Source organism: Lutjanus erythropterus, chromosome 23 (assembly GCF_056507025.1).
Source record: "Lutjanus erythropterus isolate fLutEry1 chromosome 23, fLutEry1.hap2, whole genome shotgun sequence".
In the NCBI taxonomy this organism is placed as follows: domain Eukaryota; kingdom Metazoa; phylum Chordata; class Actinopteri; order Lutjaniformes; family Lutjanidae; genus Lutjanus; species Lutjanus erythropterus.
Genome location: NC_139339.1, coordinates 3189389 through 3216837, shown reverse-complemented (window position 1 = coordinate 3216837; position 27449 = coordinate 3189389). Strand labels below are relative to the sequence as shown.

Genomic DNA, 27449 nt, shown 5'->3' with positions numbered 1-27449 from the left:
GATCAATCAGTCAAAAAGTTTAAAGTTAAAGTGTAAAGTTTTCTAGTAAAGATCGTATTGCACTTGGTCTCTATAGGCCTTTATATACACACACGTTTGTTTTTTAAATAATAATAAAAAAAAAAAAATCAAAGGGAGATTCAATTACCTCATGTCTGTTGTAACATGAACTTTTGTTTTAACAAAACGTTATAAAAGCATTTATATTAAATATGTAGCACTCACAACCTACTACAAAAGTACAAAGTTAATGGAGCTATATTTGTTAAACTCTCGCGAGATTTATATTCGTTCTTCATTGTCTGCTTTTAACCAACCAGTTTTTACTTATGTGTGTGTGTGTGTGTGTGTGTGTGTGTGTGTGTGTGTGTGTGTGTGTGTGTGTGTGTGTGTAATGTGACAAATTGATTGGGTTAGGAAATGATCAGTGTTTGGGGTAAATGTGTTCACTCTCGCGAGATCTTTTGCGGGTCTGAGGTTTCAGCGTTGCCACGGTGACTGACCACTAACTCGGTTGCCGGAAACTTTGAAAACAAAAGTTTGTTTTAGCTGCGGTGAGTTTGTCTTGTTGTCTCTGTGTGTTGTAACTTTTTATTCAGAGCGTAGAGTCGTTATAAAAACAAAGGTGTGTAAGTACAAGTTTCACTTCATCAAGTTTGTACATAAACTTTGTCACAGTTTGCTTTTGTGTCGGTGAGATGTAACGGTTAACGAAGTTGCAGCAGCTTTAGCTAGGCTATCAGTTAGCTTAATTTTAGCCTAGCTAACTTAGATTCAAGTTTATTGGCCTCTTTTCAGCCAAATAATCCAATATTTTGGGGCCATGCCTGGCATCGAAGATGTTATTGCTCAATTTGATTGATTAATTTGGCAGTCTGACAAAACAGTCCCAACACAAGATTGATGTTTGTATTAGCTATACTACAGTGTCGTCGTACATTTAATTTTTTATGTACTGTAAGGTAGCACTTTATATTAAACATCAATAAATATTAAATTTGCACTTAATTAAACTTAGTTCATAGTTATTTTACTGTTAACAAACATTTAATTTATAATACCGGATGCTTACTAAGTATTAGTAATGCTCTGCATGTTATTTTATCAGTAGTTTGTGATATTAGATTTTACTTTATTTTGTATCATATCAATTTATCTTTTATTAATGATGGTTATTAATAATTTACAGTTTTACAGTTGTACCCAGCAAACTCAGACTGTACTAGAACTAGAATTTGTTAACCTGTAGCCAAACTTTATCTGAAATGATAATTAGTAGGACAAATCAGTGAAACATAAAACAAACAAACAATAAATAATAATAAATATATAAAATATATATATAAATAATAATTAAAAAAAAAACATACAGGCCTGTAGTAACCAGATCTGCATTTTAGTGTTACAGTGCAGGACATAAATTTTAAAAATGAATTACTTAATAAGATTATGGAGAAAAAAAAAAGATAATGGTTGTTAGATATAATAACATTCTAATGGTTGTTGTAGTTGTCATGCTAGCTGCTCTCTCCTTTAGTTTAACTGACAGGTGAAGATGAACGTGGCAGCAACACGGCATCACACTGGGCCTTTCCTACCAGACATGAGTACCAACAGCAACAAACAGAGGAAAAGTACTCGGTACAGGTAGAGTACAACAACAACAACAATGTTTAGAAAAGAAAGAACAAAGACAGGAAATGACCTGGGTGTATGAAGTCTCATACAAATAAGATGATCTTTATTGTCTTATAGTGATCTAGAAATTGAAGATTATGATAAGATACTGCTGAGCTGCATAAATGAATAGAATAAAAGGTGAAATGTGTGTGTTTGTGTGTGTGTGTGTGTTCTGCAGGATGAAGCAGGAGAAGGAGTCCCTCCAAACTGGATCGGTATCAAAAAAATCGGGTCAGACCCTCTCCGTGGCAGAAGTTGCACAGTGAGTTCACTAGGTAACCAGATGGATTTTGGCAAGCCAGATTCAGATGGATTTCTTTTGTTGTTTATTTTTTTGTTCTTCTCGTTATTTCCTATGAGATTTTACTGGCACACTGTAAAAATATTCTGTTACAAGTAAAAGTGTAAAAATATAATCAGGAAAGTGTACTTAAAAATGACTGTCACTGAATTTGTCAAAAAAAGGAACCCTATTAAGTATGTATGAGTGTTAAAAAATAACAAAATGCATAATACAGACAGAGAATTGTGGAAAAAGTTGTTAAAATCTCATGAAAATTGTAATATTCACAGGAAATAATCTGCTCAAAATTCATCCAAATCACTCATTTTAACAAACATCCTGCAGTTGTTGTTTTCTCTGTTTGGCTTCATTGTACAGTTTATCAGGTGTTCTGTACTGTTATTGTTATGCTTTGAATAAAACATGAAATATCTATCTATCTAAATTATGTGAAAAAATATGTCAGTTTGGTCAGTGACAGAAAAGTGGTCCTTTTAGGAAAGGTGGGAAGCATCAGTTTAAATAATCTAAAATAGTCCTTTCATTTAAATATAGACAGCAGACCTGGGTGTTAAAAGGTTTAAGTACTTTTTCAGTGTGTCAAGAGACTAAACACAGTGATGTGAATATTCAGTATGAAGCTGCACCCTGACTGACTGTAAGCTGGCTAATATTAGAAAGAGAGGTTTCTTCGCCCTCTGCTGCCAAATACAGTTTTAACTTGTTGAGCACAGAGATCAAGGTTCAACTTTACTTAGTCTCGCTCTTCAGTCTGACTAATTTTCTGCAACAATATTCCACATCCCAGCTGTTTTTCATCCGTCTACTCTTGCCTAACTGTCTCATTTTCTCTTCATGCTCCTCTCACGTCTGTAGGATAAGAAACGGTCTGAAGCAGAACATCTGTGTGCAGCTGCTTCATGAAGGCTATCACAGGTACCTCACTCTCTGTCTGTTCAGTGAGCACTGAGTCGTGTTCTTGAGTTTTTGGAGGAGGTACATGCTATTATATAATTTATTTACGTGTACTATAGGGTTATCCTTATTTCACATTTTCTTGTTCATTGTGAAGCTGTGTGTTTTTGTCAGTAAAAAGTTAAATATTGCCTTAATATGAGAAAAGTTAACCCGACAATGAAACAACAAACACTAAAATGTTCTAATGACCATTAAATCCAGTTTTATAACAAAAGAACACATCTGCACATTTTCTCACCGTCCCTCTGAACAGAACTTACTGACTTAAGTTCCATGTCGAAGGTCAGAATGCAGTAAATGATTCTGGGTAAGGTTTGTGGTTTGTTTTGATTCAGGGTGTAACTTCCACAATCAGCCACAAGAGGGCACTGTTTCCTTATCAAATAAAATGCATGATGTCATCTGTACTACAAGTATAGATTTCCAGTAGGGTCAGACTGCTGTCAGACCATTAAAGGGATAGTTTGGAGTTTCTGAAGTGTGGTTCAATGAGGTACTTATTCACATTCACTGTATTACCAGCAGCAGATGGAGGTCGACACGCCTCCAGTTTGGAGAAGCAGCAGGTGTACTGGTGTAGGAGGCTAAGCAATGTACTGCTGTGGACAGGGTCAGCAGCAGAACGTATGTCAGACACTTAAAAAATAAATATGAGTTCAAGTGTGCGCTATATTTAGAATGTTTTTACCACTTTAACTTGCTGCCTGAGAGCCTTTTCTGATAGGAAACCACCAGTACTTAGGGCAAATTTCTCTCTCTCCAAAGCAAAAAACCTCCATCTGGAAAATCAGTAAAACTGGGCTGTAGATGCCTCAGTCAGTTAGTTTGAAGTCACACAATAACAAAGAAATAGACATATCATTTTTCTTGGAAATAATTTTTGTAGATATGTTAATTTAATCTAACTTTATTTATTTTTAGTTGCATATTGTAGCTGTGACTGTTTTTGTTGTTTGTGTTTTGACCTATTGTGAACATAGAATCATTTTTATCTGAATAAATGTCTGTTTTAAAAGTCAAAAACTGTCTCTCTGTGTCTCTCAGGTCGTTCTCGGAGCTCTTCTCTCTGCTGACCACTGATCAGGATCGGAGGGCGGCGGCTGAACCAGGTTCAGACGACAGACTTCAGACGCCGCTCGAAGAACAACAGGACAAACTGGAGACCATGAGAGATCACCTGATCCGGGCCGAACAGGCTGAAAGGACCCGTACGTACTGGAGTTATTATTTTGTATTTGTATTTTTTAATGTATGTTTTCAATTTAGTTAAGTTTCAGTTTGCTTCCTGAGTGGGTTTTCTGAATGATGCAGCACTGGGGCGAGGAGGTTTTCCCTCACAGTGTTTTCTCTGTGTGTGTGTGTGTGTGTGTGTGTGTGTGTGTGTGTGTGTGTGTGTGTGTGTAGGTTCCTGGTCTGTGGTGTGTGAGCAGCGTCTGTTTTTGGGTCGGTACTTCTCGGCTCCAGAGGATCTCTGGCTCAGTTTACACTTCTACCACAGCTGTGCAGATAGAGAGGAAGGAGGCTACACAAGACCAGCCACTGAGGCCCGGGCGTGCATGGCTGAAATTTACCTGCAACAAGGTGGACACACACACACGCACACACACACTGAAAGATGGATGACAAGTAAAGCAACCTGCATAGATCCCACAAATGATTTGTTTTCTCCTCTGTGGCCGTGCAGGTGAGCTGGAAGAGGCGAGGCAGCAGGCAGAGCTGTGCATCAAACAGGCGCAGGACGGCGGCTGGCTGGACTCAGATGGTCGGCCCCTGAGGCTCAAGGCCCGCCAAACGCTGTGGAAGATCTACAGCCGGCTGGCCGACGCTCCGCTGGACACCGCAAACTACAAAGAGGCCCTGACGCTGCTCCACAAGGGCTACAGCATAGCGACAGAGTGTAGGTGGACACAGTCTGTATGTGTGTCTGAAAATATACTGAATACAAACTGCAACTGAAGATATATGAATGTCAGTGCACAGTGACAGTGACGCATGTGAATACAGGTCAGAGATGTTGCTTTTTACTGCTTTGATTGGTCCTCATGACTGATGTCTGTTTCAGCTGAAGACAAGCAGACTGAAGGGGAGGCCTCCTATCGACTGGGACTGACCTATCAGAGAGTGGGAAACCATAACAAAGCCAAACAGGTACCTGAGAGAGAGAGAGAGTGTGTGTGCGTGTGAGAAGCTTTCTTTTTAATTTTTTTTAATTTCATCAAATCTCCTGAAAAGACCAAAAACGGAAAGCAGAACAAACCTTTTCCTGGTTTGTCTTAGGTGACAGGCAGGTGAGGGGTGGAACTTTGTGATGATTGAAACATAAAGCAGGGTTGTGGTTAATTCCAGGGCATGAATTCATGGCTTGATTACCTTCATTATCTTGTCTCCCGTGCTGCTCTAAAATCTGAAGTTAAAACAAGGAACAAGTAAACTAAAATGACCATGACATGAGGTGAACCCAGGACACTTTTCAGTGCATCTTATACAAAAACACTTTGTTCAAAACTACAACTTTCCACTGGTTGCATCTGGCAGTTGTGGTGGCATTGCAGTAGGTGCTTCACTATCTGTCGCCTGGTGAAGATCTACACACCACTGAGTTTGTATAGGTTTTTTTTGCCAGCTGTCTTTACTGCGTTTTGCAGCTTTTAGTCTGGATTTAGCTTAGTGACACACAATAATCATTAGTAGAGACAGTCATTGTTGGTTTCAGTCTTTTCATGGTGTTTGTTGATGAGAAGAAAAAAAAGATCATATTTATGTTTTATGTACAAATATAATCATGTGTGTCTGTGAATGTTTGTGTGTCCAGTTCTTCAACAATTGCATGCAGATTTATAGCACACTGCAGGATGCAGACGGACTGGGGAAATCCTACAAGGCCATGGCCAAGTCTATTGAGAGGTACGCACACACACACACACACACACACACACACACACACACACACACACACACACAGAGAGAGGAAGGAACCACTGTGAGGGAGAGCCTACAAGCCCTTTTACCTGTTGTCAAAAACAGTATTACATTTAGAAAATTGCAAAATTTGCAGTAATATTTGTTTTTAACCAACATATACATCAATTATTCCATCAATTTATATCTTAACACATTTAGCTAGATTAAAATTTTATCTCAGCGTACATCATTTACACAAAATGTGCAGAAATCTGACATGTTGGATCAATTTTCTTGTTCTTCATACAGTCACTACTCCGGCTCGATGGACAAAACAGAGTTAACCAAAGTCTAAAAGTTGTCAGATTATTAAAGTAAAATTGTGGCTTCATGCTGTTTTTTTCAGTGACACCTAACAGCTAATTAAAGCTCTCAAATGTTTCTCCACATGATCATGTGTGAACATAAACAAACTGTTCACCAAAGTGTACTTTCTGAAGTGTCTTTCCTTCATGAATATAGCTGTCCTTGCTTGTCAGTGTCAGTACAAGTGTGTGTGTGTGTGTGTGTGTGTGTGTGTGTGTGTGTGTGTGTGTGTGTGTGTGTGTGTGTGTGTGTGTGTGTGTGTGTGTTCGCGTGTGTGTGTGTGTGTCAGTGAAGGAAACATACATGAAACGATTCAGTGTCTGGAGACGTTAGCCGACATCTCCCGTAGCAACGGACTGCAGCACAACCTGGCAGACGCCTACCTGTATCTGGGCAATATCTACTATAAAAGGGTATGACACACACACACACACACACACACACACACACACACACACACACACACACACATAGTCATTATTATGAGAAATTAAACTGCCCAAATACATTTTTACCAGGCTGCCTCCTTCTCTTTCTGTCTATAGAGTCAGTATCAGAGAGCAGGTGAGTTCTTCCTGCAGAGTTATGAAGTCGCCCGTAACATGGGAGATGTGACTCTGCTGCAGAAAGCTCAGGTAAACGTCACGTCTCTTTTCACATTATCCTACAGCTGGTACACAGCTTGTGGTGCAGACCTCGTTATGAGCAGTTTCATGTAGGAACTGTTGTTTTCCAGTAGAATAAAAGTAGTTCTGGTAGATTTTACTGCAGGAAGACAGTACTTCCTACATGAAACTGCTCACATCAAGGCCTGTGGATTATCTTTAGTAACCAGGTCATGATTTCTGGACAGAGACACTGGTTTTGAATTGTTCAAATTATTTTTTTGGTGTGCTGAAATAAAGCAGACATCTCCAAAACTCTGCAACTCACACCAAAACTATCTGGATGGAAAATATCACTATAGGCCAGGGGAGAAAACTGGGGAGAACTGTCCCTTTAATATAAGTAACTTTTGTAGATTTTCAGGTAGTAGTCTATTTCTGGTTCTAAACATGATGAGTAACTGTCATGACTCACTGGGACACTTGGATAAAATCTTAATGTCTGACGTTCCTTCAGTTTCACAAAGTGGTCCAACACATAAGTACCATCTTTAACGTAACAAAGCCAGTGGCAGAAATAAACAACAGTCGTCGTCTTTTCAGAGTTGTTTACACGCTGACAGCTGTTCCTCTCTCTGTCAGGTGTTCTTGGCCAGCGCTCGCGCTCAGCAAATGCAATGCTGACGTGGAACCACGCCCTCCACCCTGTGATGACTGATGGCGTCGACCAAGAGTACGTCAGGAGCTCAGTACAGACTACAAATAATGCTGCTACTGTCTGGTACTAACTTATCGTCAGATAACGAAATCAGTGAATAATATGAGGGATAATCAACGATTGGATGTACATTTAAACAGTGTGACAGCTCGACATGGAGGTGAGGGGGTTGCCTCTGTGAAGTGACTATAAGCTGTTTAACGCACTCCTGCAAGTTGATTATTGCACTTATACCACAGTCATTTGCCAATAACATGTAATAAAAGGATTCAAAGGCTTTTTGGTGAACGTTTTGCACTCAAAATCTAAAGTTATGAAGCAGGAGTTTACTGTTGTCAAGACCAGGAATAATTCTAGTCCCTTTTACAACCAAACTCAGCTGGTTTACTGCAGTCGATAAGGAGTAACACTAACTAGAAGCGATGAAAGTGAATAAGTGTCAACATATACTCTGTAGATGAGTAAATTAGGTGTAACTAAAGTATTTTTCCTAAATCAGCCTTGTAAAAGTTCCTCTTTCCTTCCAGATCCTGTCCTTTTTCCTTGTGTTACAAGGCATATCAAGAGTGAAATAAGCAGTAAACACCACATCTGAGTTCTGCATTTCTTACTTTGAAACTGCAGTGAGAAAGGCAGTCGAAAAAAAAAGAAAAAAATGGATTCATTTGTATCATTAGCAGCATTTCCCCGCCCACAGGAGAAGCCCGATGTAACTTGTTACCGTTGGCATATGCAAAGAGTCCCAGAGGGCAGGGACTATTTGCATATTTATAAATCCTTGAATACTAAATGAATGCAAAGTGTAGAGCTATATATAAGCCATTTGAGCCTGTTTTGCAAAAACGGCATATCAGACAGGGTTCATTACTTCTTGCAGAGTCTTTTATATTGTTTAAAACATGACTGGAGTTGGAGTTTAAGAGGAGCCTTTATTTACACAACTGTGACAGTTAATCTGGTCTAATCCCACGTTTCAACATGTTGAGACAAGAGAAAGCCAGTCAAGCCTCTTGTTTGAGTAAACAAACCAACCAAAGCATCGGTTTGATATCTGGTTCAGGTCTGATGCATTTTAACTCACATACATGATCCAAAAAAAAAAAAAAGAAGTTTTTTTCTGGGTTTGTTTGTTCCTGTGAACGCAGAACACACAACTCTGTGGATGGTAATGTTGGTCTGTTCACCTCTGTGGACCTAAACACCAAAAACAAAAACACACAGCCAATAAAAACTTTAATGGGGAACCTGAATAATTAATGTTAGTCTTTGAGAGAGAAAAGAGAAGCTGATGACCAAAAGTTAGTTAGCAGAGAAATTTAGAATAATTATTTGAATGTGGCACTAAATTTGTTTCTAATTCTGCATTTTTTAATAAACAACAGCACTGAACATTTTAATATTGTTTGTTGCACAGAATAAAAAATGTTTTAGAATAAAATTTATTATGCAATTTCATTGTTGGCTGAACTGCTGTATGATTGTTTTTGAAAGGAATTGTTTGCAATTATTTTCTTGTACCCTATATTTAATTATGAACGCTTACTTTATTTTTAATTTTTAAACAACTCTATTTAATTTAAGTTTCTTTCATCTATTCCTGTGATTCTCTAATTAACTTTTTCAGTTCAGTCGTTTGTTTTTGGTCAGACAGTTTGCTAAAATTTACATTTATTTGTTTTATTATTTTTTATATAGTATTCTAAATATTTTACCAACCTGTATTTATTTAATCAAAGTTTGATTACATTATTAAATTCAAAATGTCAAGCATTATTTAGTTATCATATTAAAAAATAGGGAATCACATTTTAGTCAATATTTAATAAATAAATACATACATACATAAACATGGTTATGAAATAAATATATTAAATACAATAAACGTTGTCATTTGAAAAGTGTTCCTTTTAAATAATAATCTATTGCACTATCGTGATAAAGTTATATAATTAGTTTTTTAAACATATTTATTGTTTCATGCATGCATGCATTTATTTCAAGATGTATTTTATAGTGTTGTTTGTTTGTTTATTTAGTAGCATTTCAATGTAAAAAGAACAAAAACATGATTTATATTTTATTTACGGTGTATCTGTAGGCTATTGTACATATTTGCCTTTACAACTACCGTAATGGTAGTTTAAAAATCTGTTGCGCCTCTCCTGTAGTCTTTACGGCTCGATGTGACCATGTGTCCGGAAGTGTCTCCGCTCGTTCTTGCCTCTGTTTTATGACAGAAATACCTCCAGAGAAGAAGCTGGGGGAGAGTTGTAGAACTTCGGTCCGGCTGGTGTGACGGGGGCCGGCGGGGTGATCTGGTGAACCCCGGGGCTGAAACATGGGCCTCCTGGCGCGGATACGGAAGGAATGGTTCATCATCGGGATTGTGGTGGTCATCTTATCGGCCAAACTGCAGCCCAGCGTCGGTGTCAGAGGAGGTGAGCGAGTCGGAGTTTAGGAACTACTCTGTCACTTTTCATCAGGTCTCAACCAACACTGAAGTTCACTACAGTCGCTAAAAATGACTGAATTTAAATACAACTAACGCCAACTGACAGAAGTGGCTACTTCTGGCATGTTGGTACCAGTCTTGAAAAGAGTTTTCACTTTTTTATATTCACTGTTTGATTATGGATACATATGATCTCTTAGAGTAACACTTGAGACATTACATTAACCAGTTTGAGTCACTGAAAAAATCGGCATGGGTTTGTTTCACCAGACAGCATTTTATTTTAATATAATGCCCAACTTTTAGACTTTGGTCAACTCTGCTTAGCTTAGAGCGCCTGGACAGAGACCGTAGGAATTTCCAGAAAATTGATGCAAAATTACTAATTTCTACTTGAATGCGCATGATTTCGTCCATGAAATGTATGCCGAAGTAAACTTCAAATCTTATTGACTATGTTTAGATACAAAATAATAGTATGTTCAATGGAAATGACTGTCAAAAACGAAAGTAACTTTAAATTTTAAGATTTTCCCAATGGAGTTTCGTTTATCACGCACAAGAGATTCTTGACGTTTATCTTTACTGATTGCTTATTGGGACAAATGATGTCGCAGAAAAAGTTTGAGACCTTAAATTGACCGTCGGGAGTCACTGAAAAAAAATCTACATGGGAGCGTTTCACCACCCACTATTTATTTTTTAATAAACTGATAATGTTTTAGACTTGTCTCACTAATCGCGCCCGGACATACACTATAGGGATTACAAGAAAAATGATGCAAAATGCTGAATTTCTACTTAAATACGTGTTACTTCATGTACATCATTTATGCCGATAAACGATTTGAATGTTATAGAGTATATCAGAGAATAAATGAATGATTTATTTTTCGGATATAGTTATTAAAAGCAAGGTAACCTTAAATTCCAGGATTTTCTAAATGGAGTTTCGCTGTGTTGCACATAAAAAGGTGTGATGATGCGCGGTGGAGCTGGTAGATGCTCCTTCACAGTGGTTTCTGTGTGTTTCCTTCTTACCTGTGGTGCTGTAGTGACACGTTGCATTCAGCAGTAATGTCAACACACACACACGGAAAACACCCCTTTCTTGGTCACTCACTGCTCCACGCTTCCGTGTGCGCGTTCACGATGACGCTATGTCATTGGCTCACATCATATGTCTTTATTTACTCGTGTTCAGACATTGCAGTGGATGGTGTCAGGTGTGACAAACCAAACGGCCCCAGTAGCCCTTAGCCGGATGTGTGACCATAGCTTGAGAACCCCAGCTGACATGAGTAGAAAGTGAAGTTTATGATGTGGACAAAAAGGTTTTATCAGAGTTGTAATTTCACTGATAAGACATGTTTATTACCTGAGGAGTGATAAGTGGACTAATCCGTGAGGCTGTGAGAGATCAGCTCAGTCACACCTTCACATCTTAACCTGGAGATTAGATAAACTCCCGTGCTGCTACTGTCAGGATGCTGCCTTCAGGTGCTCCCCGGAAACTCCAACATCAAACAGCACAAGTGCCAGCCAAGTGCTTTTGTTCAAAAACATTAACACAAAGCATCGTGTAGCAAAAACATTTCCCTGGTTGCTGCTTTCTTTCACTACGCACCAGCCAACAAAGAGGGAGTCTGTTCAGAAGTGACAGTCAGTCTGTGGTTTTTGATTATTTTGAACAATATTTCAATAGGCCTATTATTTAATTGTCCCCTTCTCTTTGTATTTAAAGTTTTCTTGCCAAGCTTCCTACATCCCGGAAGGCCCTTTGGTTTATTAGTGTTAAACGTTTGTCAGATTTTCTTAAAACCAGAGTATGAGTTACTAAATTATACTCAACAAAAACATAAACCCAACACTTTTGTTTTTTCCTCTCATTTTTGCCCTCTGCCTCTGATGGATTACTTGTTTCCTCTGATGGTTGGGTAGGTTTAGGCATGAGGAGAGACTGGTTGAGTTGGTTTAGTGTTGCCAATCCTTTGATGTGTCACACACTAATAATTCCCACCACACATAGAATCAGCATGAACAGTGTGAACTGGGGTGTTCACCCTAACAAAAGATTTTTAAAGGAATTTCTTTAGGGTTTAGAATTTGTCTGCATGTTGGGAAATTAGTGCATAAAAAGTACTGATATACAGCACATTAATTACAGCACATTGTTTGGAAACTGCTGCTGTAGTCCTTTGTGACAGTTCAGTGCCAAACAAACATAAATGTATGTGTAATAAATCTTCAAAAGAAAGTTTCAAGATAAAACTGCACATTTTAGAGTGTCTTTATGTTACGTTATGACCAGTCTAAAGAACACCTGTGCAATCAGGATTTCTGCACTTCACACCGTCCAGGTGGATGGATTATATTGTCACAGGAGAAGGACTCACTAAAACAGATTTTAACAAGTTTAGTGAACAACAAAATACGTATAAAGTGTTTTGAAAATTTTAAGATTTATTTGACAATACAATCTGTTTTTGGAGCTTTCAACTGCATCTCGTACCAGGGGGTGTACTGAATGAGTATTTTTCTGTCTCTGTGTTTTGGCCAACACTGGCGATACATTGCAACATAGCCGTCAGAAATTTGCGTGCAGTGCATCTAAGTACGAGCAGACACTGGAGGTACGATGACTGGAGCAGGAGAAGTCGGTTTTCTTGGCAGCAGCACTCAGGACTACATTTAACATCAACACTGACTGGACAACCAGTGAAACTGATGATTTTTTCCCTTTTTAGTAGAGAAAACAATTGTCAGATTAATTGATAACCAAAGTTATTGTTATTTGCAGCCCTGGTATCATCTTATTCTGTATCTGTAAGCAGGCCTAGGATAGTCAAGTTGGACAATGCAAGATATGACTGTTGCTATGGTTACAGTGGTAAACAAAAATTTATTTGTCTCACTCTCCTCTGTCTCTCTCTGTCAGGTCCATTGAAGCCAGAGATCACCATAGCGTACGTCGCCGTCTCGCTCATTTTCTTCAACAGCGGCCTGTCACTGAAAACAGAGGTGAGAAACCGTCAGAGCCAACACACACTGAGATACAGATAACCGATATATAATCAATGATGGACACGGATTTATGTGAGTAATAAGCATCTGATTCTCTGTCTCTGCAGGAGCTGACGAGTGCGCTGCTCCACGTCCGGCTCCACCTCTTCGTTCAGTCCTTCACGCTCATCTTCTTCCCGCTCGCCGTCTGGCTGCTGCTGAGAGTGCTCGCGCTCACCGCCATCGACCAATGGCTGCTCAGAGGGTAGGAGGAGTGTGTGTGAATGTGAATGCCATCCTTTATTCAGGTCCTTGCCCGACTGTACCTGAGGGACGAGTTATGTTCGGGCACAAAGGCCCACATTCACCACTGCTACCACAGGCCGTGGTGTGTGTGTGTGTGTGTGTGTGTGTGTGTGTGTGTTAACTACATGCATGTCATTTAGTTTATTGACCTTCCAGACCACATGGGGGCGCTATGAAATCAAAGATTTACTATGAAGCAAGAGGAACCACACTTGTATCCATCATATGTGCTGCAATTCTGCTACTGTTTTGATAATTATACATTTATTAAGGAAACGGCAGAAGAGTCACAGGGATAGAAGGTAATATTATAAAGCCTTGACCCCGGGGGTTTACAGTGTGAGGCAGCTGGATTCACAAGATCATGAAAGTCCATCCTGCCAGACTTCAAGTTTGTGTCTAACATCAGCAGGCTAACATATTCACTATGACAAATCAAACAAATCAAGCAGGTTTAATGTTTATCATCTTAGTTTTAGCGTGTTAGCATGCTAACATTTCTCTAAACACAGCTGAAGGTTCATTTAAATATCATTAGTTCTGCAGGTTTTTGGTCAAGTGTTGCACAAATGAACATTTTGACCCGATGGTGTCACTGATGAAAACAAAGTTTTTACAAATACAAACGAAACGAAACGTGCATCAACTGCAGTCTGTGACCTCTGACCTTTGAGTGAACGGGTCGGAGGAATGAAAATGTTCTCGCTGGTAGAAACAGATGACGGTGATTCTCTTCCTCCTCCTCTTCCTCTTCATCCTGTTGCGGTGGTTGCCTAGGTTACAGACGGTGAGCTGCATGCCCCCTCCGGTCTCCTCTGCCGTTATTCTCACCAAGGCTGTCGGAGGCAACGAGGTAACATACACACACACACACACACACACACGCACACACACACACACACACACACACACACACACACACACACTCCTAGTAGCAGGTCATTATCCTTCAGTGTTTGATAAATGGTGTAATATTGAAAAGTAATAAGCAGTGTGTTGGCATGTCGTCATGGTGACTGACTCTGTGTGTGTGTGTGTGTGTTTCCAGGCTGCTGCCATCTTTAACTCAGCGTTTGGGAGCTTCCTGGTAAGACGTCACGAAACCGTAGCGTTAAACGACTCCAGCGGTAATAAAACTTCAGTGCTGCTCTGCGGGGAGTCGAATCTGTAATCGTTTCTTTGTGTCCTGCAGGGAATCATCGTGACTCCGGTGCTGCTGCTGCTGTTTGTAAGTCAGAGCTGCTGCTCAGTTTTAACACACCTTTTTACACTGAATAAATTACGTCACACACACCAGTATTCTAAACGTTAAAGCAGTTCGTATCCCAGTGGTCCTCAGGGTTCAGTGATGGAGGAGTGCAGGTTGTTGCAGGTTTAACAATCATTTAAAGACAAATTGAAGTTTAAATCTGCTCGTTAACTCCAGATGAATAAATAATGTGACGTAACTGTGTTAATACTCAGTCTGTCTCCTCCAGCTGGGCTCCTCCTCCTCTGTTCCCTTCTCCTCCATCTTCTCTCAGCTCTTCATGACTGTGGTGGTTCCTCTCATCCTCGGTCAGGTACGACTGTCTCTGTGTGTGTGTGTGTGTGTGTGTGTGTGTGTGTGTGTGTGTGTGTGTGTGTGTGTGTGTGTGTGTGTGTGTTTGTTATACAGAAACAGTTAAATACGACTGACTGTGTGTTATAAACCTGTCTCTGCTGTGTGTGTGTGTGTGTGTGCAGGTGTGTCGTAGGTTCCTCAGGGAGTGTCTGGAGCGGAGGAAACTTCCGTTCGGCACCATCAGCAGCGCCGTCCTCCTCATGATCATCTACACCACCTTCTGTGACACGTTCAGTAACCCCAACATCGAGCTGGACCCCACCAGCCTGCTGCTGGTCGTCCTCATCAGTCAGTACACTGTGCACTGCCTCTGTCTGTCCTCTATTTACACCAATTCTCATTCTCAATGACGGACCGATCAATGAAGTTAACAGATTTTTTATTCATGACAGCTTTGTGTGGATGAACACATGAGGGGAAAGAACTTCAGTGAAGGAAAAAATAGAGGAAAAAAGCTAAAATCAATCATCAATCAAAAATAGAGCTGGTGCCTGAAGTGAAATCCACTTTGCGTTCAAAGAAAAGTTCATTTAAAGACCCTCCACAGTGAAAATCAGGACGTGATTTTCATTTGGTGCGTTGTTTTTCCTTCTCCTGGTTTAAATGATATCCTGTCATAATTTTCCTGTAATTAGTCTAAAAGTCCGTTTCACACCAGAACCATACTGAGCCGTGGTTCAGTTTGATCTGGACCGAGACCACCTCTTTTTGCTGGACCAAAGTCCAGCTTTTTGGTCCAAACCGTGGTCTGGGCAGGTTTCACACCTGTAATTTTGGTCCGGATCAAACTGAAAACGAGGTAGGTGTGAAAACACCCTAAAACTCACTAATGAATGTTACATTTGTTTTATTTAATTCGTACACAAGTTAAATGAAGAGACACAAAGTTGTAACCATTAGTAGAAAATACAAAATACGACCGTCTCAGGTGGTTAAAACAACACAACAGCATTTAGATGCTAACAGTTTTAGAGATTTCAGTCAAACATTAAAGTGAAATGTGTCTCTCTGGTTTTTCTCTGCAGTTTTCTCCATCCAGGTGAGCTTCATGCTGCTCACGTTTGCCTTTTCTACCAGGTGAGACTCCTCCTCCTCCTCCTCCTCCTCCTCCTCCATCTCTTCTTCCTCCCCACATTTTATCTGTTTCACATTTTTAAAATGTATGTACAGTAACAGTGAGAGGGACCAGAGGTGCGACAGACTGTTTGAAAAATGATCCACTGAGCTTCAGAACAGAGTTTTCACTTCCTGTTTGTCTCTGCAGGTCAGGCTCAGGATTCAGCCCCGCGGACACCGTCGCCATCGTGTTCTGCTCCACACACAAGTCTCTCACTCTGGGTGGGTACACACACACACACACACACACACACACACACACACACACACACACACACACACTTTACTAAATTGATTGTTTGTAGCTGATTTTGAAATTTTGATGCAGCTGAATAAATCACTGTTTGTTTACAGTAACTTCTGAGATATTTCTCTCTCTCTCTGTTTGTTTTTCTAATTATTAATAACATTAATAATTTTTACTAATCTTAAGTAGGCTTGGGCAGGATCTGTTTTTTTTCATACCTTCCTACATTTCAGTATTTGATGGTATTTATGTGAAAAAACTAATTATTAACAGCTGGTGATGTTGTCTGGCTCACAGCACTTTGTGTCTTATATGAATTTATTCTTCTTGATGGCTTTAAATACTTAAAATAAAATAATATACAGGAAAAAAATGCCGTTATTCTATAGATTTAATGATGCTTGTTACCGTGGATACCAGCACATCATTCGACTGAACAAAGATGATTTACAGATGTATCATGTGGCTAATATACTGATTTTATAGTTGGAAGAAATGAAGTTATATGTGGCGGTATTTTAATGATTCTCTCTGCCTCTCCGTCTCTCTGCCTCTCCGTCTCTCTGCCTCTCCGTCTCTCTGCCTCTCTGTCTCTCTGCCTCTCTGCCTCTCTGCCTCTCTGCCTCTCTGTCTCTCTGCCTCTCTGTCTCTCTGTCTCTGTCTCTCTGTCTCTCCGTCTCTCTGTCTCTCTGCCTCTCTGTCTCTCTGTCTCTCTGCCTCTCCGTCTCTCTGCCTCTCCGTCTCTCTGCCTCTCTGTCTCTCTGCCTCTCTGCCTCTCTGTCTCTCTGCCTCTCCGTCTCTCTGCCTCTCCGTCTCTCCGTCTCTCTGTCTCTCTGTCTCTCTGCCTCTCTGTCTCTCCGTCTCTCCGTCTCTCCGTCTCTCTGTCTCTCTGCCTCTCTGCCTCTCTGCCTCTCTGTCTCTCTGCCTCTCTGTCTCTCCGTCTCTCTGTCTCTCTGCCTCTCTGTCTCTCTGTCTCTCTGCCTCTCCGTCTCTCTGCCTCTCCGTCTCTCTGCCTCTCTGTCTCTCTGCCTCTCTGCCTCTCTGTCTCTCTGCCTCTCCGTCTCTCTGCCTCTCCGTCTCTCCGTCTCTCCGTCTCTCCGTCTCTCTGTCTCTCTGCCTCTCTGCCTCTCTGCCTCTCTGCCTCTCTGCCTCTCTGTCTCTCTGCCTCTCTGTCTCTCCGTCTCTCTGTCTCTCCGTCTCTCCGTCTCTCTGTCTCTCTGCCTCTCTGCCTCTCTGCCTCTCTGCCTCTCTGCCTCTCTGTCTCTCTGCCTCTCTGTCTCTCCGTCTCTCTGTCTCTCTGCCTCTCTGTCTCTCTGTCTCTCTGCCTCTCCGTCTCTCTGCCTCTCCGTCTCTCTGCCTCTCTGTCTCTCTGCCTCTCTGCCTCTCTGTCTCTCTGCCTCTCCGTCTCTCTGCCTCTCCGTCTCTCCGTCTCTCTGTCTCTCTGTCTCTCTGCCTCTCTGTCTCTCCGTCTCTCCGTCTCTCCGTCTCTCTGCCTCTCTGCCTCTCTGTCTCTCTGCCTCTCTGCCTCTCTGTCTCTCTGCCTCTCTGTCTCTCTGTCTCTCTGTCTCTCCATCTCTTCGTCTCTCTGTCTCTCTGTCTCTCTGTCTCTCTGTCTCTCTGTCTCTCTGCAGGTATCCCGATGTTAAAGATCGTGTTTGAGGGCTACGAGCATCTCTCTCTGATCTCTGTCCCTCTGCTGATCTACCATCCTGCTCAGATTCTGCTCGGCTCTGTGCTCGTACCGACCATCCGCAGCTGGATGACCAGCCGGCAGAAGGTACACACACACACACACACACACACACACACACACACGCTCACACACACACACACACACACACTCACACACACTCACACACACACACACACACACACACTCACACACACTCACACACACTCACGCTTCTCACTAAGCATTAAGTGCAGTCACACTTTTTTGACTTTCTCTCCATATATTCATATTTTCAGTGTCATTTATTTGCCAAAAAAGAGACAAAAGTCACAATAAGCAGAGCATAATGCAGAATTTGTCTGAGAGCTTTATGTATTTGTTTTCAAATTTTCTGTAAATATCGTATAAATATAATTATATTGTGAATGATTTTGGCTCGGCTCTCAGTAAATAAAGTGAAAGTGACGGCACAGTGGCCACTGCCTTACAGAACAACACATGTAAATCATTATTTTATTGGTCAGTGGTTTACACGCACACGCACACGCACACACACACACACACACACACACACACACACACACACACACACACACACTTCTCTCTGGTGCTAAAGATGAGACTCCATCAGGGTTCGAATTACACTGTGGCTTTGTGGGAAGCTTTATTTTCCTACATGTCACATGCAAATTCATACAATAATAACATTATTCAAATTCATAGAGGTGATAACAACAACATAAGGCTACTATTTCAGAATCAAATTACAGTCAGAGCGCAGTAAAGTAAAATCAAATATATTTTTTAATCACAAAATCAGGTTTGTTTCTCTGCTTCTCATATTTACCCCTTTGAGAATCACATGATCATAACAGTGAAGCTGAACGTTTATTGGAATGTGATAAGAGAATAAAGACACAACATTGACATATTATACTATAATTATTTATCTACAGTAAATAAAATCTAACTTAAAGATGGCCGAGCTCCCTTTAGCTCTCCCTGTGATTCGAACCATGGACTCCATCAGTGACGATAAAATCCCTTCATCTTCCTGAGATTAGCGGCTTCATTCCAACACTAACCTTTTCACCTTCTCTCCTCTCCTACAGTCTAGTCTGTTGTTGAGATAGGGCCGCATTCCAACACTGCTGCCCTGAGTGAGTAGAGAACTGACTCCAAAACAGCAACAACTTAATTAAAGGCACAGTTCACCCCAAAAATAAAAAATATATATATGTAGTTTTTCCTCTGGCCACAGTGGGGGGTAAACGAGCTCTGTCTGCAGTCACTGTCCCGCCCACAGCATGATCTGATTGGTTACATGTCGCGAGTAAGAGCCAATCAACGGTTAAACCCACTGCATAACAACTGTGCAGGCAGAGACTGTAGATCTGGTTCACTGAGGCTGGAACTGCCGCGGTGTGTCAAGGGGAAACCAGCAGTTATCAGCAAAGTTACAACAAAAATCACAAACTTCTGATCTGTTTCTGTTTGTTTCTATCTAAAGAGGAAAAGAAAATCATCTGAACTAAAGATAACAGGTTGGCAAAACTTTCTAAAGTTTATTTCAAGAGTCAAAAAGTTTGCGTTGGTCTGAAAACCCAAATCTTTTACAGTACATAGCCTTGAATTTTTCTTTTGTTTTACAGTATAGTGTGATTCAGCTATAAGAGAAAAAAAAACCTGATACACCAAATTAAACCTTTTCTTCTAAATTTTGACAGTGAATAAAAATATATAAATGGATAAACGGAGCTATAGGCCGGAGGAAAAAAACTGAATTTTTGTGGTGGACTGTCCCTTTAAGTGATTAAAGTAAACCTGATCAGAGGCGCAGGTCTGCAGGTTGTGATCATGTGACTTTGTGACGGCGTGTCCAGCAGAGTGTTTAGTTCTCGGTGCAGCTGCTCCCTCTGCTGTCAGAAAAAACAACCTGCTGCTCGACTCGCTGCTGCAAAACTCACAGCCTCACTTTAATTCCCAGTTCAGTTTACTGGTTTGATGGTGGTGGTTTGATGGTTTGATGCCAGATTTTCACTGTAAATCAACAATCACATCGTGAGAAAAATGTGGACACTGATTTATTAAAACTTCGGTGTTTCAGTTTAATCAAACATTTGGATTTAATTATTTTTGATGTTCCGCTGCAGGTAATAATATTGTCCTTTTCACTGAATATACTGTCATTTTCAAATCAAAAGGAGATGTACTGTCTGTTAAAGGTGAAATTAATGTAAAAATCTAATTTTAAATTAAATATTGTTGTGGCACAGAGACGTCCTGCACATCATATTCTACAGACTTAAGAAAAAATCTTTGTTTTCTTCTGGTTTGCTTGAGTTTTTCAATGAAAATGAGTCATAATGATGCAGAAATTATTATTCCCTCTAATACTGCAAATCATCACTGTTGCATTATCAGTCAAAATAATGTCAATTAGATGTTTTTTCTAAATCTAAATGGATTTTAGAGGCTGATATTTATCAATATATTTGAAGTTTTAAAAATCCTATAATGATATTATTTTTTAAAATACTAAAGACATTGTAAACAAATATTTTTTGATAATATTTCTTAAATTTGCTTTTTTTTAAAAAATGGTGACCAAGATTTGTACTGAGCCCGACGTTTTCCAAATTGAAAAATAAACTTTCTGGTGGAGAAATAATGTCCTGGATACACAGTTTTTAAATGACCTCAGACATTTATTTTTTTTTATAACTGTTTTATGCCGTTTATTCTCATATATGATTAAGAAAATCAGCAAACCTTCACATCTGAGAAACTGGAGCCAGCAAACATTTGTATTTTCTGTTTGAAATGACGAATCGATTTTTAAAATACTAATACCTGTTTCTCATCGTCTCTAAATCCACAGCTATTGATTTTAGAGCTGCAACAATTATTCACCAAAACTTTTGATAATCGATCAATCAGTTTGACTTTTCTTTTTAAAGAAAAAAAGTTTCAGTTTCCTGATTGCAGCGTCTTAAATATGAATATTTCCTGGTTTCTTGGCTCCTCTGACAGTAAACTGAATATATTTCAGTCGTGGATAAAACAAGACACTTGAGGACGTCCTCTCAGGCCTGACCTTTTAAAACAAACAACTAATAATCAATTAACTGAGAAAACAATCGACTGATTAATCGACCATGAAAATAATCGTTCATCGCAGCCCTGATAGATTTCGGGGGTGATGGAGGAACGGTTCCTCCTCAGTATTTAGAACGTGTATTTGTCCCGTCCTATTTTTACTGCTTTACTGCATTTTTTCCCCAGTCAGTTTGAAATGTCACCTGCCACCTGAGTTTTGTGTTTTCCTTTAAAAAAAATAAAGACATTTCTACTAAACCGGTGCATCAAAATCACAGAATCACCAGAATTTCAGAAATGAAGCGTTTGATAGAAGAAATTTTCTGAAGGAGGAGGTTTTTAAACTTCCTGTACCTGTCAGACGTAACAAACTCCGCTGCACTGATAGATAACAAAACTGTGATTTGTTTACTTTTGACAGATGCTCGATCTGAACTAGAACCAGTGTAGACAGAAGGTACAGTACACGTTCAAACCTCCAGTCTACTTTGCTGTAAAGCGTCTTTTTCAGCTTTGTTCTTTTTTTTTTCCTCCTGTCGTGTTTTGAGGAATCACAAGCTACGCTGGTGTTGCTGCTGGTGGCGGAAATTCTCGCCTTTTTTTTTTTGGCACAGATTTTGAAACTATCACTCACTTTGTCTCCTCTGTTCTCCCTGAATCTCTCTTGACACTTTCTGGTTCTTCTCTCTTTCTGTTCAGGCGGTGAAACTGTCGATGCTTCAGCCCGTCTGACGGAGACGAAACGAAACTCGGTGGCTCCACGTTTGTATTCGCGCTGCGATGATGGACTGCGGCGGAGGGATACAGTCATATGTGCCTTATTACAACCGATCAACAGAGACCTCAGCCCGATGGAGGGGACGAGGCGTGACAGTCGCCTCGATATTCTCCGTTTCTACGACAACGAAAAACTCTTTATATCTTTTTTTCCATCATATATATTCTTTTATATTTAAAAGAATCAAAGTATGTTTTATTTTTATATGAAATACCCAAAAAAATTCCTGCAAAAAGAGGTCAGTTTTGTTTGTTTTTTAACAAAGGGAGCGTTTGTTTTGACCTCCCAGCAGGAACATGGAGTGTGGAGTTACTGGGACCATTTTTTTTTTAAATTTTTCTTGCTATTTTCTAAATTTTTCTACTCTCCTTCTCTGAGCTGCCACTGCCAGAAAGTGTGGACATTTGTTACATTTATGTTCTTAATAGAAACAAACGAATGCTGGGTTGTCAGACATTTAATATTCAGTATAATAATGACATATGCTTTGATTTTTGATGCTTTCTAAAGTAATATTTGTGTTTGGGACTGTGTGGAGTTAAATGATCTTGCCAAATAATGAAGGTGTGACATGAACATTGAGGAAGGAAATCTTCTTTAACAGGTAAAATATAATCTTTCCTGGATCTCTGCAGATTCTTTACATCTTTCTTTTTACATTTACTTCATTTGTGTTTACGTTTTTTGTTCGATCAAACTTCTGTCCACATCATTTGCCATAAAACTCAGATTCTGACCAAGTACAAGGGACACTAACTTGATCTTGAACTCGATGATCTTGGATTTACATTAAGCAGATTTTATCCAACACTTTGAAGAGCAGAAAAAGATTGAAACGGTCATAAGTGCCCACAATGTTTTGAAAAAACGGTGGCCTACATAAGAGGTCTTCACAGGTCGAAAAATTCACACCCATTAATGTTCTATGCGGAACCGGACTCATCTATTATTTGCAAGCTGAGACCCACGACTGAGAATCCATGAAGAAATGCGGAGGTGTCAGAAGTTCACACATTCTTTACTCAAGTAGAAGTATGGATACTTCTTTAAAAAAAATATATTATATTATATTATATATATATATATTATAATATTTTCTCCTTGGTCGAGTTTCTCTCTGTTTCAGCCATTTTTGGTGTTGTTACATCTTTTCTGGCGTCTTGGTCTTGTTACATTGTTTATCGTCTCGTTAAGTCGTTTTTTGTTACGTTTTTACTTAGATTTTCATCTGTTACGTCTTTTTGTCTTGTTTCGTCATTTTTGATCTTGTTAACGTCTTTTGTGTCGCTCTTCATCCTGCTGTGTCTTTTCTGTCTTCTTACATATTTATCATCTTGTTGAGTCTTTTTTGTTTATGTACATTTTAAAGTAGTTTCTAGTGACCTGAGCGTTCACACACTCGGCGCGGGGGTTTGGGGATGACCTGTGAAGACCTCTACTTTACACATACGTCTGTATGTAGATGACAACTTATATACACATGTTAGCCAATGTTAGCAAAACACAAGCTAACTAGCCAGCTAATCTACATGAGCCATTAGCTAGCAGCTAACTGTAACTATATGTCTGTTTTACATGTCCCCTAGCAACAACTGTCAGCCTCACAGTGGTGCTGAAGGAAAAGAGAACCAAAGTCTTTAGGACCTCTGGGAACCATCAATGCCTGGATAAAATCCCATCTACAACAATCCATGTTGTAAATATTGAGAATATTTTAAAAGTGAAAGCTTTGACCCACTGGTGGTGCTACAGGAAAGGTCAGACGATCATTAAATCTTCATCCTCTGGACACCGTGAATGTCCGTCAAGCAGTTGTTGAGATACTTGTACACCAGCAGATTACTTTAAACTGAATTTCCAGCCCAGTATCTCTGGGGAAAGCGTTCATATTGAAGTATTCTACAGCGCACGATTTAGGCCATCATTGTAGAAGATTTGGATTTTAAGAGTGTAGAAGCTGTTTCCCTGAACTCAAACCTGCAACATTCAACGTTGTTTCAGCTCTGTTTGTTCTCCACCAACCCCTAAGAGAAATATCTGGCTCTTTAGCTGCTAAATGCTCACCAGCTAGTCGGTAACTGTCTGTCTGTCTGCTGCTTGGTGCTGAACAGCTGCCTGTTGCAGCTACACAAACATAATTGTACATAATCCGTGGGATTATCCTTTAATGTCATCACCCTGTTTAGCAAGAAAGTTGACGTTTTTCTAGTCTGACTCACCAGCGGTATAAACCTGACATCGGCTGCCTCTTTCAGGCAACTTATGCCATGTCTGCTGTCTGCTTTTTGAAGTTTGTCCCCGTCTCCCTGTTTCGCATAGCCAGACTAGCGTTTTTCTGGATATGCAACATCCTTGGTGGTGCCGGTGGGGAAAGTGTCCTTTTCTGTGAGTTACTTCCTTGGAGTTAAAATGTCTCCCCAAATACAGACAACGTGAAATGACGAGAGACACCGGGGGCTGATAACAGTAAGCATTCAGATGGATGTCTAAATTGTCTTTTCAAAATAAAAAAAAAAGGCTGTCTGAGTGACTGCATCCAACCACTCGACTCTGTTTACTCCAGCACAAAATATGTCTTTCAGGGGAATTTTATTTGGAAAGTTTAGTGGATTGTAACAATACAAAAAAACATGCAAGGACAGTAAACAGTGTTAATCCCACTGTTGAGAGGAGCATAAAAAAAAAGAGAGAAAGAAAGAGAGATAAAAAAAAAAAAAGCGAATGAAAATTACTTTCTCTAATGTTAGCAAACCACAAATTATGAGCCATGTTTTGCTGGTTTTTTTTTTGTCATTGGGTGCTACTGATAAGTTAGTGTCACTGATTGTTACCATGGTAACATGGGTCTTAAATGTGAGTGATTTTTTTTTTTTTTTTTGGCTTACAGTTAGTCAGTCTTTATTTTTGTGAAATGAAAAATGAGCAAAATTAAGGCTAGTGTAAGTCTACAGACCAGCCTAAAATATCTTTGTGAAACCGACGCCTGAAGCGAATTGTGCTCCTGGCGATTTCAAACCCATCAGCAATCGTCTGACAACAATTTAGCCTCTGCAGGCAACAGCCAATGTTTCAGGGTTCCAGCGTAGCTAGCAGATACCCAGATAACCCGGATATGCAGGTGTGTGCGGGTCTGTTTACAGTACGATTAGCAACTTGAGATGCAAGAATGGAGTTGGATGCTAATCTCTGTCAACAAATATCTGCACATGAATGCAGATTCACTTTCTTTTAAAAAAGCTAATACAAAGCTAAATCATTGTTAGTTAATAGCTGATGGGTTTTGGCCAATGCGTTCTGCTTGTTTTGCTCGCCGAGCCGAACGTTTACCTGCATGTAACTAAAGCCTGCTCAAACAGGAACCAGAATGCTTCAGAAACCAACGAGATAACATGCCACTGATTTGATCTACAGATACAACTAACTAACTAACTCCATGTTGTCAGACTGAGTTCACAGCTTCTGCATGTTTACAGTATCACTGTTTTGTCAATAGTATAATTTGGGAGGAAAGATATTTGATAGGGCATATATGGCTCTGTTCTGTTAAATGTTTGCATACAAATATGTGGAAATAAACCCACAACTGTTGAAGGGAATTTTTTTTTTTTGGCTACTATAATGCCTTCTAAGGTGTGGCACAGATTGGGACTGACATCCACCTTGTGCAGAGTTCTTGTTGGCAGGATTTATTGGAAACATTCCTTTGTTTGTACAGCAGACAAGATAATCATGTCATCACCTTTAAAGATTAGACTAAAATGTGACCATGCAAGTTGTGGTGCTTTCAACACAACAGAAAAGAAGTTGAGTGATAACAACACCAAAATTAAACACCATGGAAGACGCCTGACAGCATCATATTGCCAATGTGCCGTGACCACAGAGAGGCGGTGTCTTTCAGTGAGTACTGACTGAGTACTCAGACACTAACTAGAACCATATACGGTTCTTTGTCCCCATGGGAGAACCCTTTTTGGTTTCTGGAACCCTTTCAGACAGTTCTGTGAGGAGCCAACAGAAAGAGTTATACCTTGAACCACCTATAAAAGGTTCTACAGAAAACCCATGCGTGATGTAATAGTTCCACCCAAGGTTCTATTCACCTTCTAACATTGCGAAGAACACCCAACCAGAGGGTTCAACCAACAACCCTTTATATATTCCAAATGTTTTATCTAGAACCCATGTGGGTTTTTCTGCCAAGACCACTGTTATATTCCATGGATTTCTTCTAGAACCCAGACAGGGGTTTCTCTTAAGCTAGCTTAAATGGATTATGTTGTATGCTTGTTAGCTAAAAATTAACTAAATGTTACATTTTTTGCTAGCTGCCTCAAAAATTAGTTAGCCTAGAGCTTATTCATGATGACTCAGTAGAGAAGATCTAATTTCTTGTGTCCCTTAACTTTCTTAAAGTAAATTGTTTTTTTTTTCAATCCATCTAAAAAAAAGGCTGCTTTTTAAAAAGTTAATCCCTCCCAAGTCTAAGTTTAAAGTTAATGCTATATCAGATTTTAAATTGGGTTAAAGAGGGTTCTTTAGAAGCAAAGGGTACTGGGTTGAACCTCAGCTGTTCAGAAAGAACCCTTCAGGAACCCTTGTTTCTAAGAGGGATGATGTGCAATGACGTACATGTGAGTATTTTTGCAAAATAGATACATTTTGTATGTGCTGGATGGTGATGTTTTAAATTATGATGTGCTGTGTTATAGCTGCTGTGTGTGCTGCCAAATGGACCAGATATCTGATGGTTTTATCACCACACTCTCCTGCCAAATGCACATTGTGGAACACCAGATTGTAATCTGCACTTCAGGAGATCACAATGCCTTGAATTTTTTTTGCTTACTTCCTTATAAAATGCCTGTATGTAATCAGTGCTCCTCTGTATCACATGAAGCCAGTGTTCCTCCTCAGGGAAAGTGTAGACATATAGAAAACATGGTATATATCCTTGTATTTGTCGGATCAAATTGAACAAAAACGCTCAGGAAATTATTGGCAGTTCATCGTTTTTACTGACCCAACTATCTTTGGACAGATGGCTCTTCTGTCACATCATTTGGATGAAGAAATAATAAAAAATAAGACTGTGAAAGTCCTGCCAACAGACCCTAGAGGCCTTGTGCCGCTTCTAGCCAGATTTGGAATAATTAAACAACCAGCACTGCCATCTTAAAACCTCATGCTGCAAGAGTTAAAATAAAGAAACGTCACAATGTACAATACTGAAAATGTGCTTTATTATTAAGTGCATCCATATGACCTCTCTTTGGTAACATAAGTACATGTGCATGAAGCTCAGTGGGACAAAATCCTAATTACAACGTGCATATGGTAAGAATTGGTTAGTTATACCTGTCTGTAAGTATATCACTTAAATACTTTGTCTAATTATCCAGTCATAGAGATTAACTTTAAGCCCCTGTGTCACTACCCTTATACACATTTCTGATACATGCAAACAACAACAACAAAAAAGTACCCCACCAAATGGTGCGTGTCATCCTAGCCATTTTCTGCAGCAAAACTAAGCTTTGTAGAAAACAAGATTAAAAGTCCTGCTGACTTGCTATTGGCCCCTGGAGGCTGTAATGAATATTACACTCCACAGTACAATAGTGGGTGGAACAATCTACAAT

The 27449-nt window shown here is 39.8% G+C and overlaps 2 protein-coding genes across 5 annotated transcripts; both read left to right on the top strand.

Moving 5' to 3' along the window:
* Positions 1-519: 519 nt before the first annotated feature.
* Positions 520-7819, top strand: ttc29 (tetratricopeptide repeat domain 29). The gene is made up of 12 exons (XM_084712950.1): positions 520-554; positions 1538-1647; positions 1859-1942; positions 2840-2899; positions 3986-4149; positions 4346-4522; positions 4626-4838; positions 5004-5089; positions 5754-5845; positions 6498-6621; positions 6754-6843; positions 7456-7819. Exons 2-12 carry the CDS (start codon positions 1556-1558, stop codon positions 7495-7497), a joined length of 1224 nt encoding a protein of 407 aa, XP_084569076.1. The 5' UTR covers positions 520-554; positions 1538-1555; the 3' UTR covers positions 7498-7819.
* Positions 7820-9696: 1877 nt separating this feature from the next.
* On the top strand, positions 9697-22441 carry slc10a7 (solute carrier family 10 member 7). Of its 4 annotated transcripts, XR_014769126.1 has the most exons (14): positions 9698-9969; positions 12922-13004; positions 13115-13251; positions 14070-14145; positions 14341-14379; positions 14485-14520; positions 14771-14854; positions 15018-15183; positions 15921-15972; positions 16160-16233; positions 17890-18035; positions 19043-19090; positions 21451-21486; positions 21729-22441. XR_014769126.1 is itself a non-coding variant. In XM_084712843.1 (13 exons), the coding sequence occupies exons 1-12, from the start codon at positions 9870-9872 to the stop codon at positions 19061-19063; spliced, it is 1014 nt and encodes a 337-aa protein (XP_084568969.1). In that variant the 5' UTR covers positions 9697-9869; the 3' UTR covers positions 19064-19090; positions 21729-22441. The 4 variants fall into 4 exon arrangements, 3 of the variants coding, with proteins under 3 accessions (XP_084568969.1, XP_084568970.1, XP_084568968.1); XM_084712843.1 differs by lacking the exon at positions 21451-21486 and having other exon boundaries at positions 9697-9969; XM_084712844.1 differs by lacking the exon at positions 19043-19090.
* Positions 22442-27449: the final 5008 nt, after the last annotated feature.

What these genes read in the sequence shown, in the direction of transcription:
- ttc29 (XM_084712950.1), top strand. Translation starts at nt 1,556, where the DNA reads ATGAACGTGGCAGCAACACGGCATCACACTGGGCCTTTCCTACCAGAC. An exon ending in CTTCATGAAGGCTATCACAG is followed by an intron (nt 2,900 to 3,985) that starts GTACCTCACTCT and finishes TGTGTCTCTCAG; the next exon opens with GTCGTTCTCGGAGCTCTTCT. An exon ending in ACCATAACAAAGCCAAACAG is followed by an intron (nt 5,090 to 5,753) that starts GTACCTGAGAGA and finishes TTGTGTGTCCAG; the next exon opens with TTCTTCAACAATTGCATGCA.
- slc10a7 (XM_084712842.1), top strand. Translation starts at nt 9,870, where the DNA reads ATGGGCCTCCTGGCGCGGATACGGAAGGAATGGTTCATCATCGGGATT. An exon ending in GCTGCTGGTCGTCCTCATCA is followed by an intron (nt 15,184 to 15,920) that starts GTCAGTACACTG and finishes TTTTCTCTGCAG; the next exon opens with TTTTCTCCATCCAGGTGAGC. An exon ending in GGATGACCAGCCGGCAGAAG is followed by an intron (nt 18,036 to 21,728) that starts GTACACACACAC and finishes CTTTCTGTTCAG; the next exon opens with GCGGTGAAACTGTCGATGCT.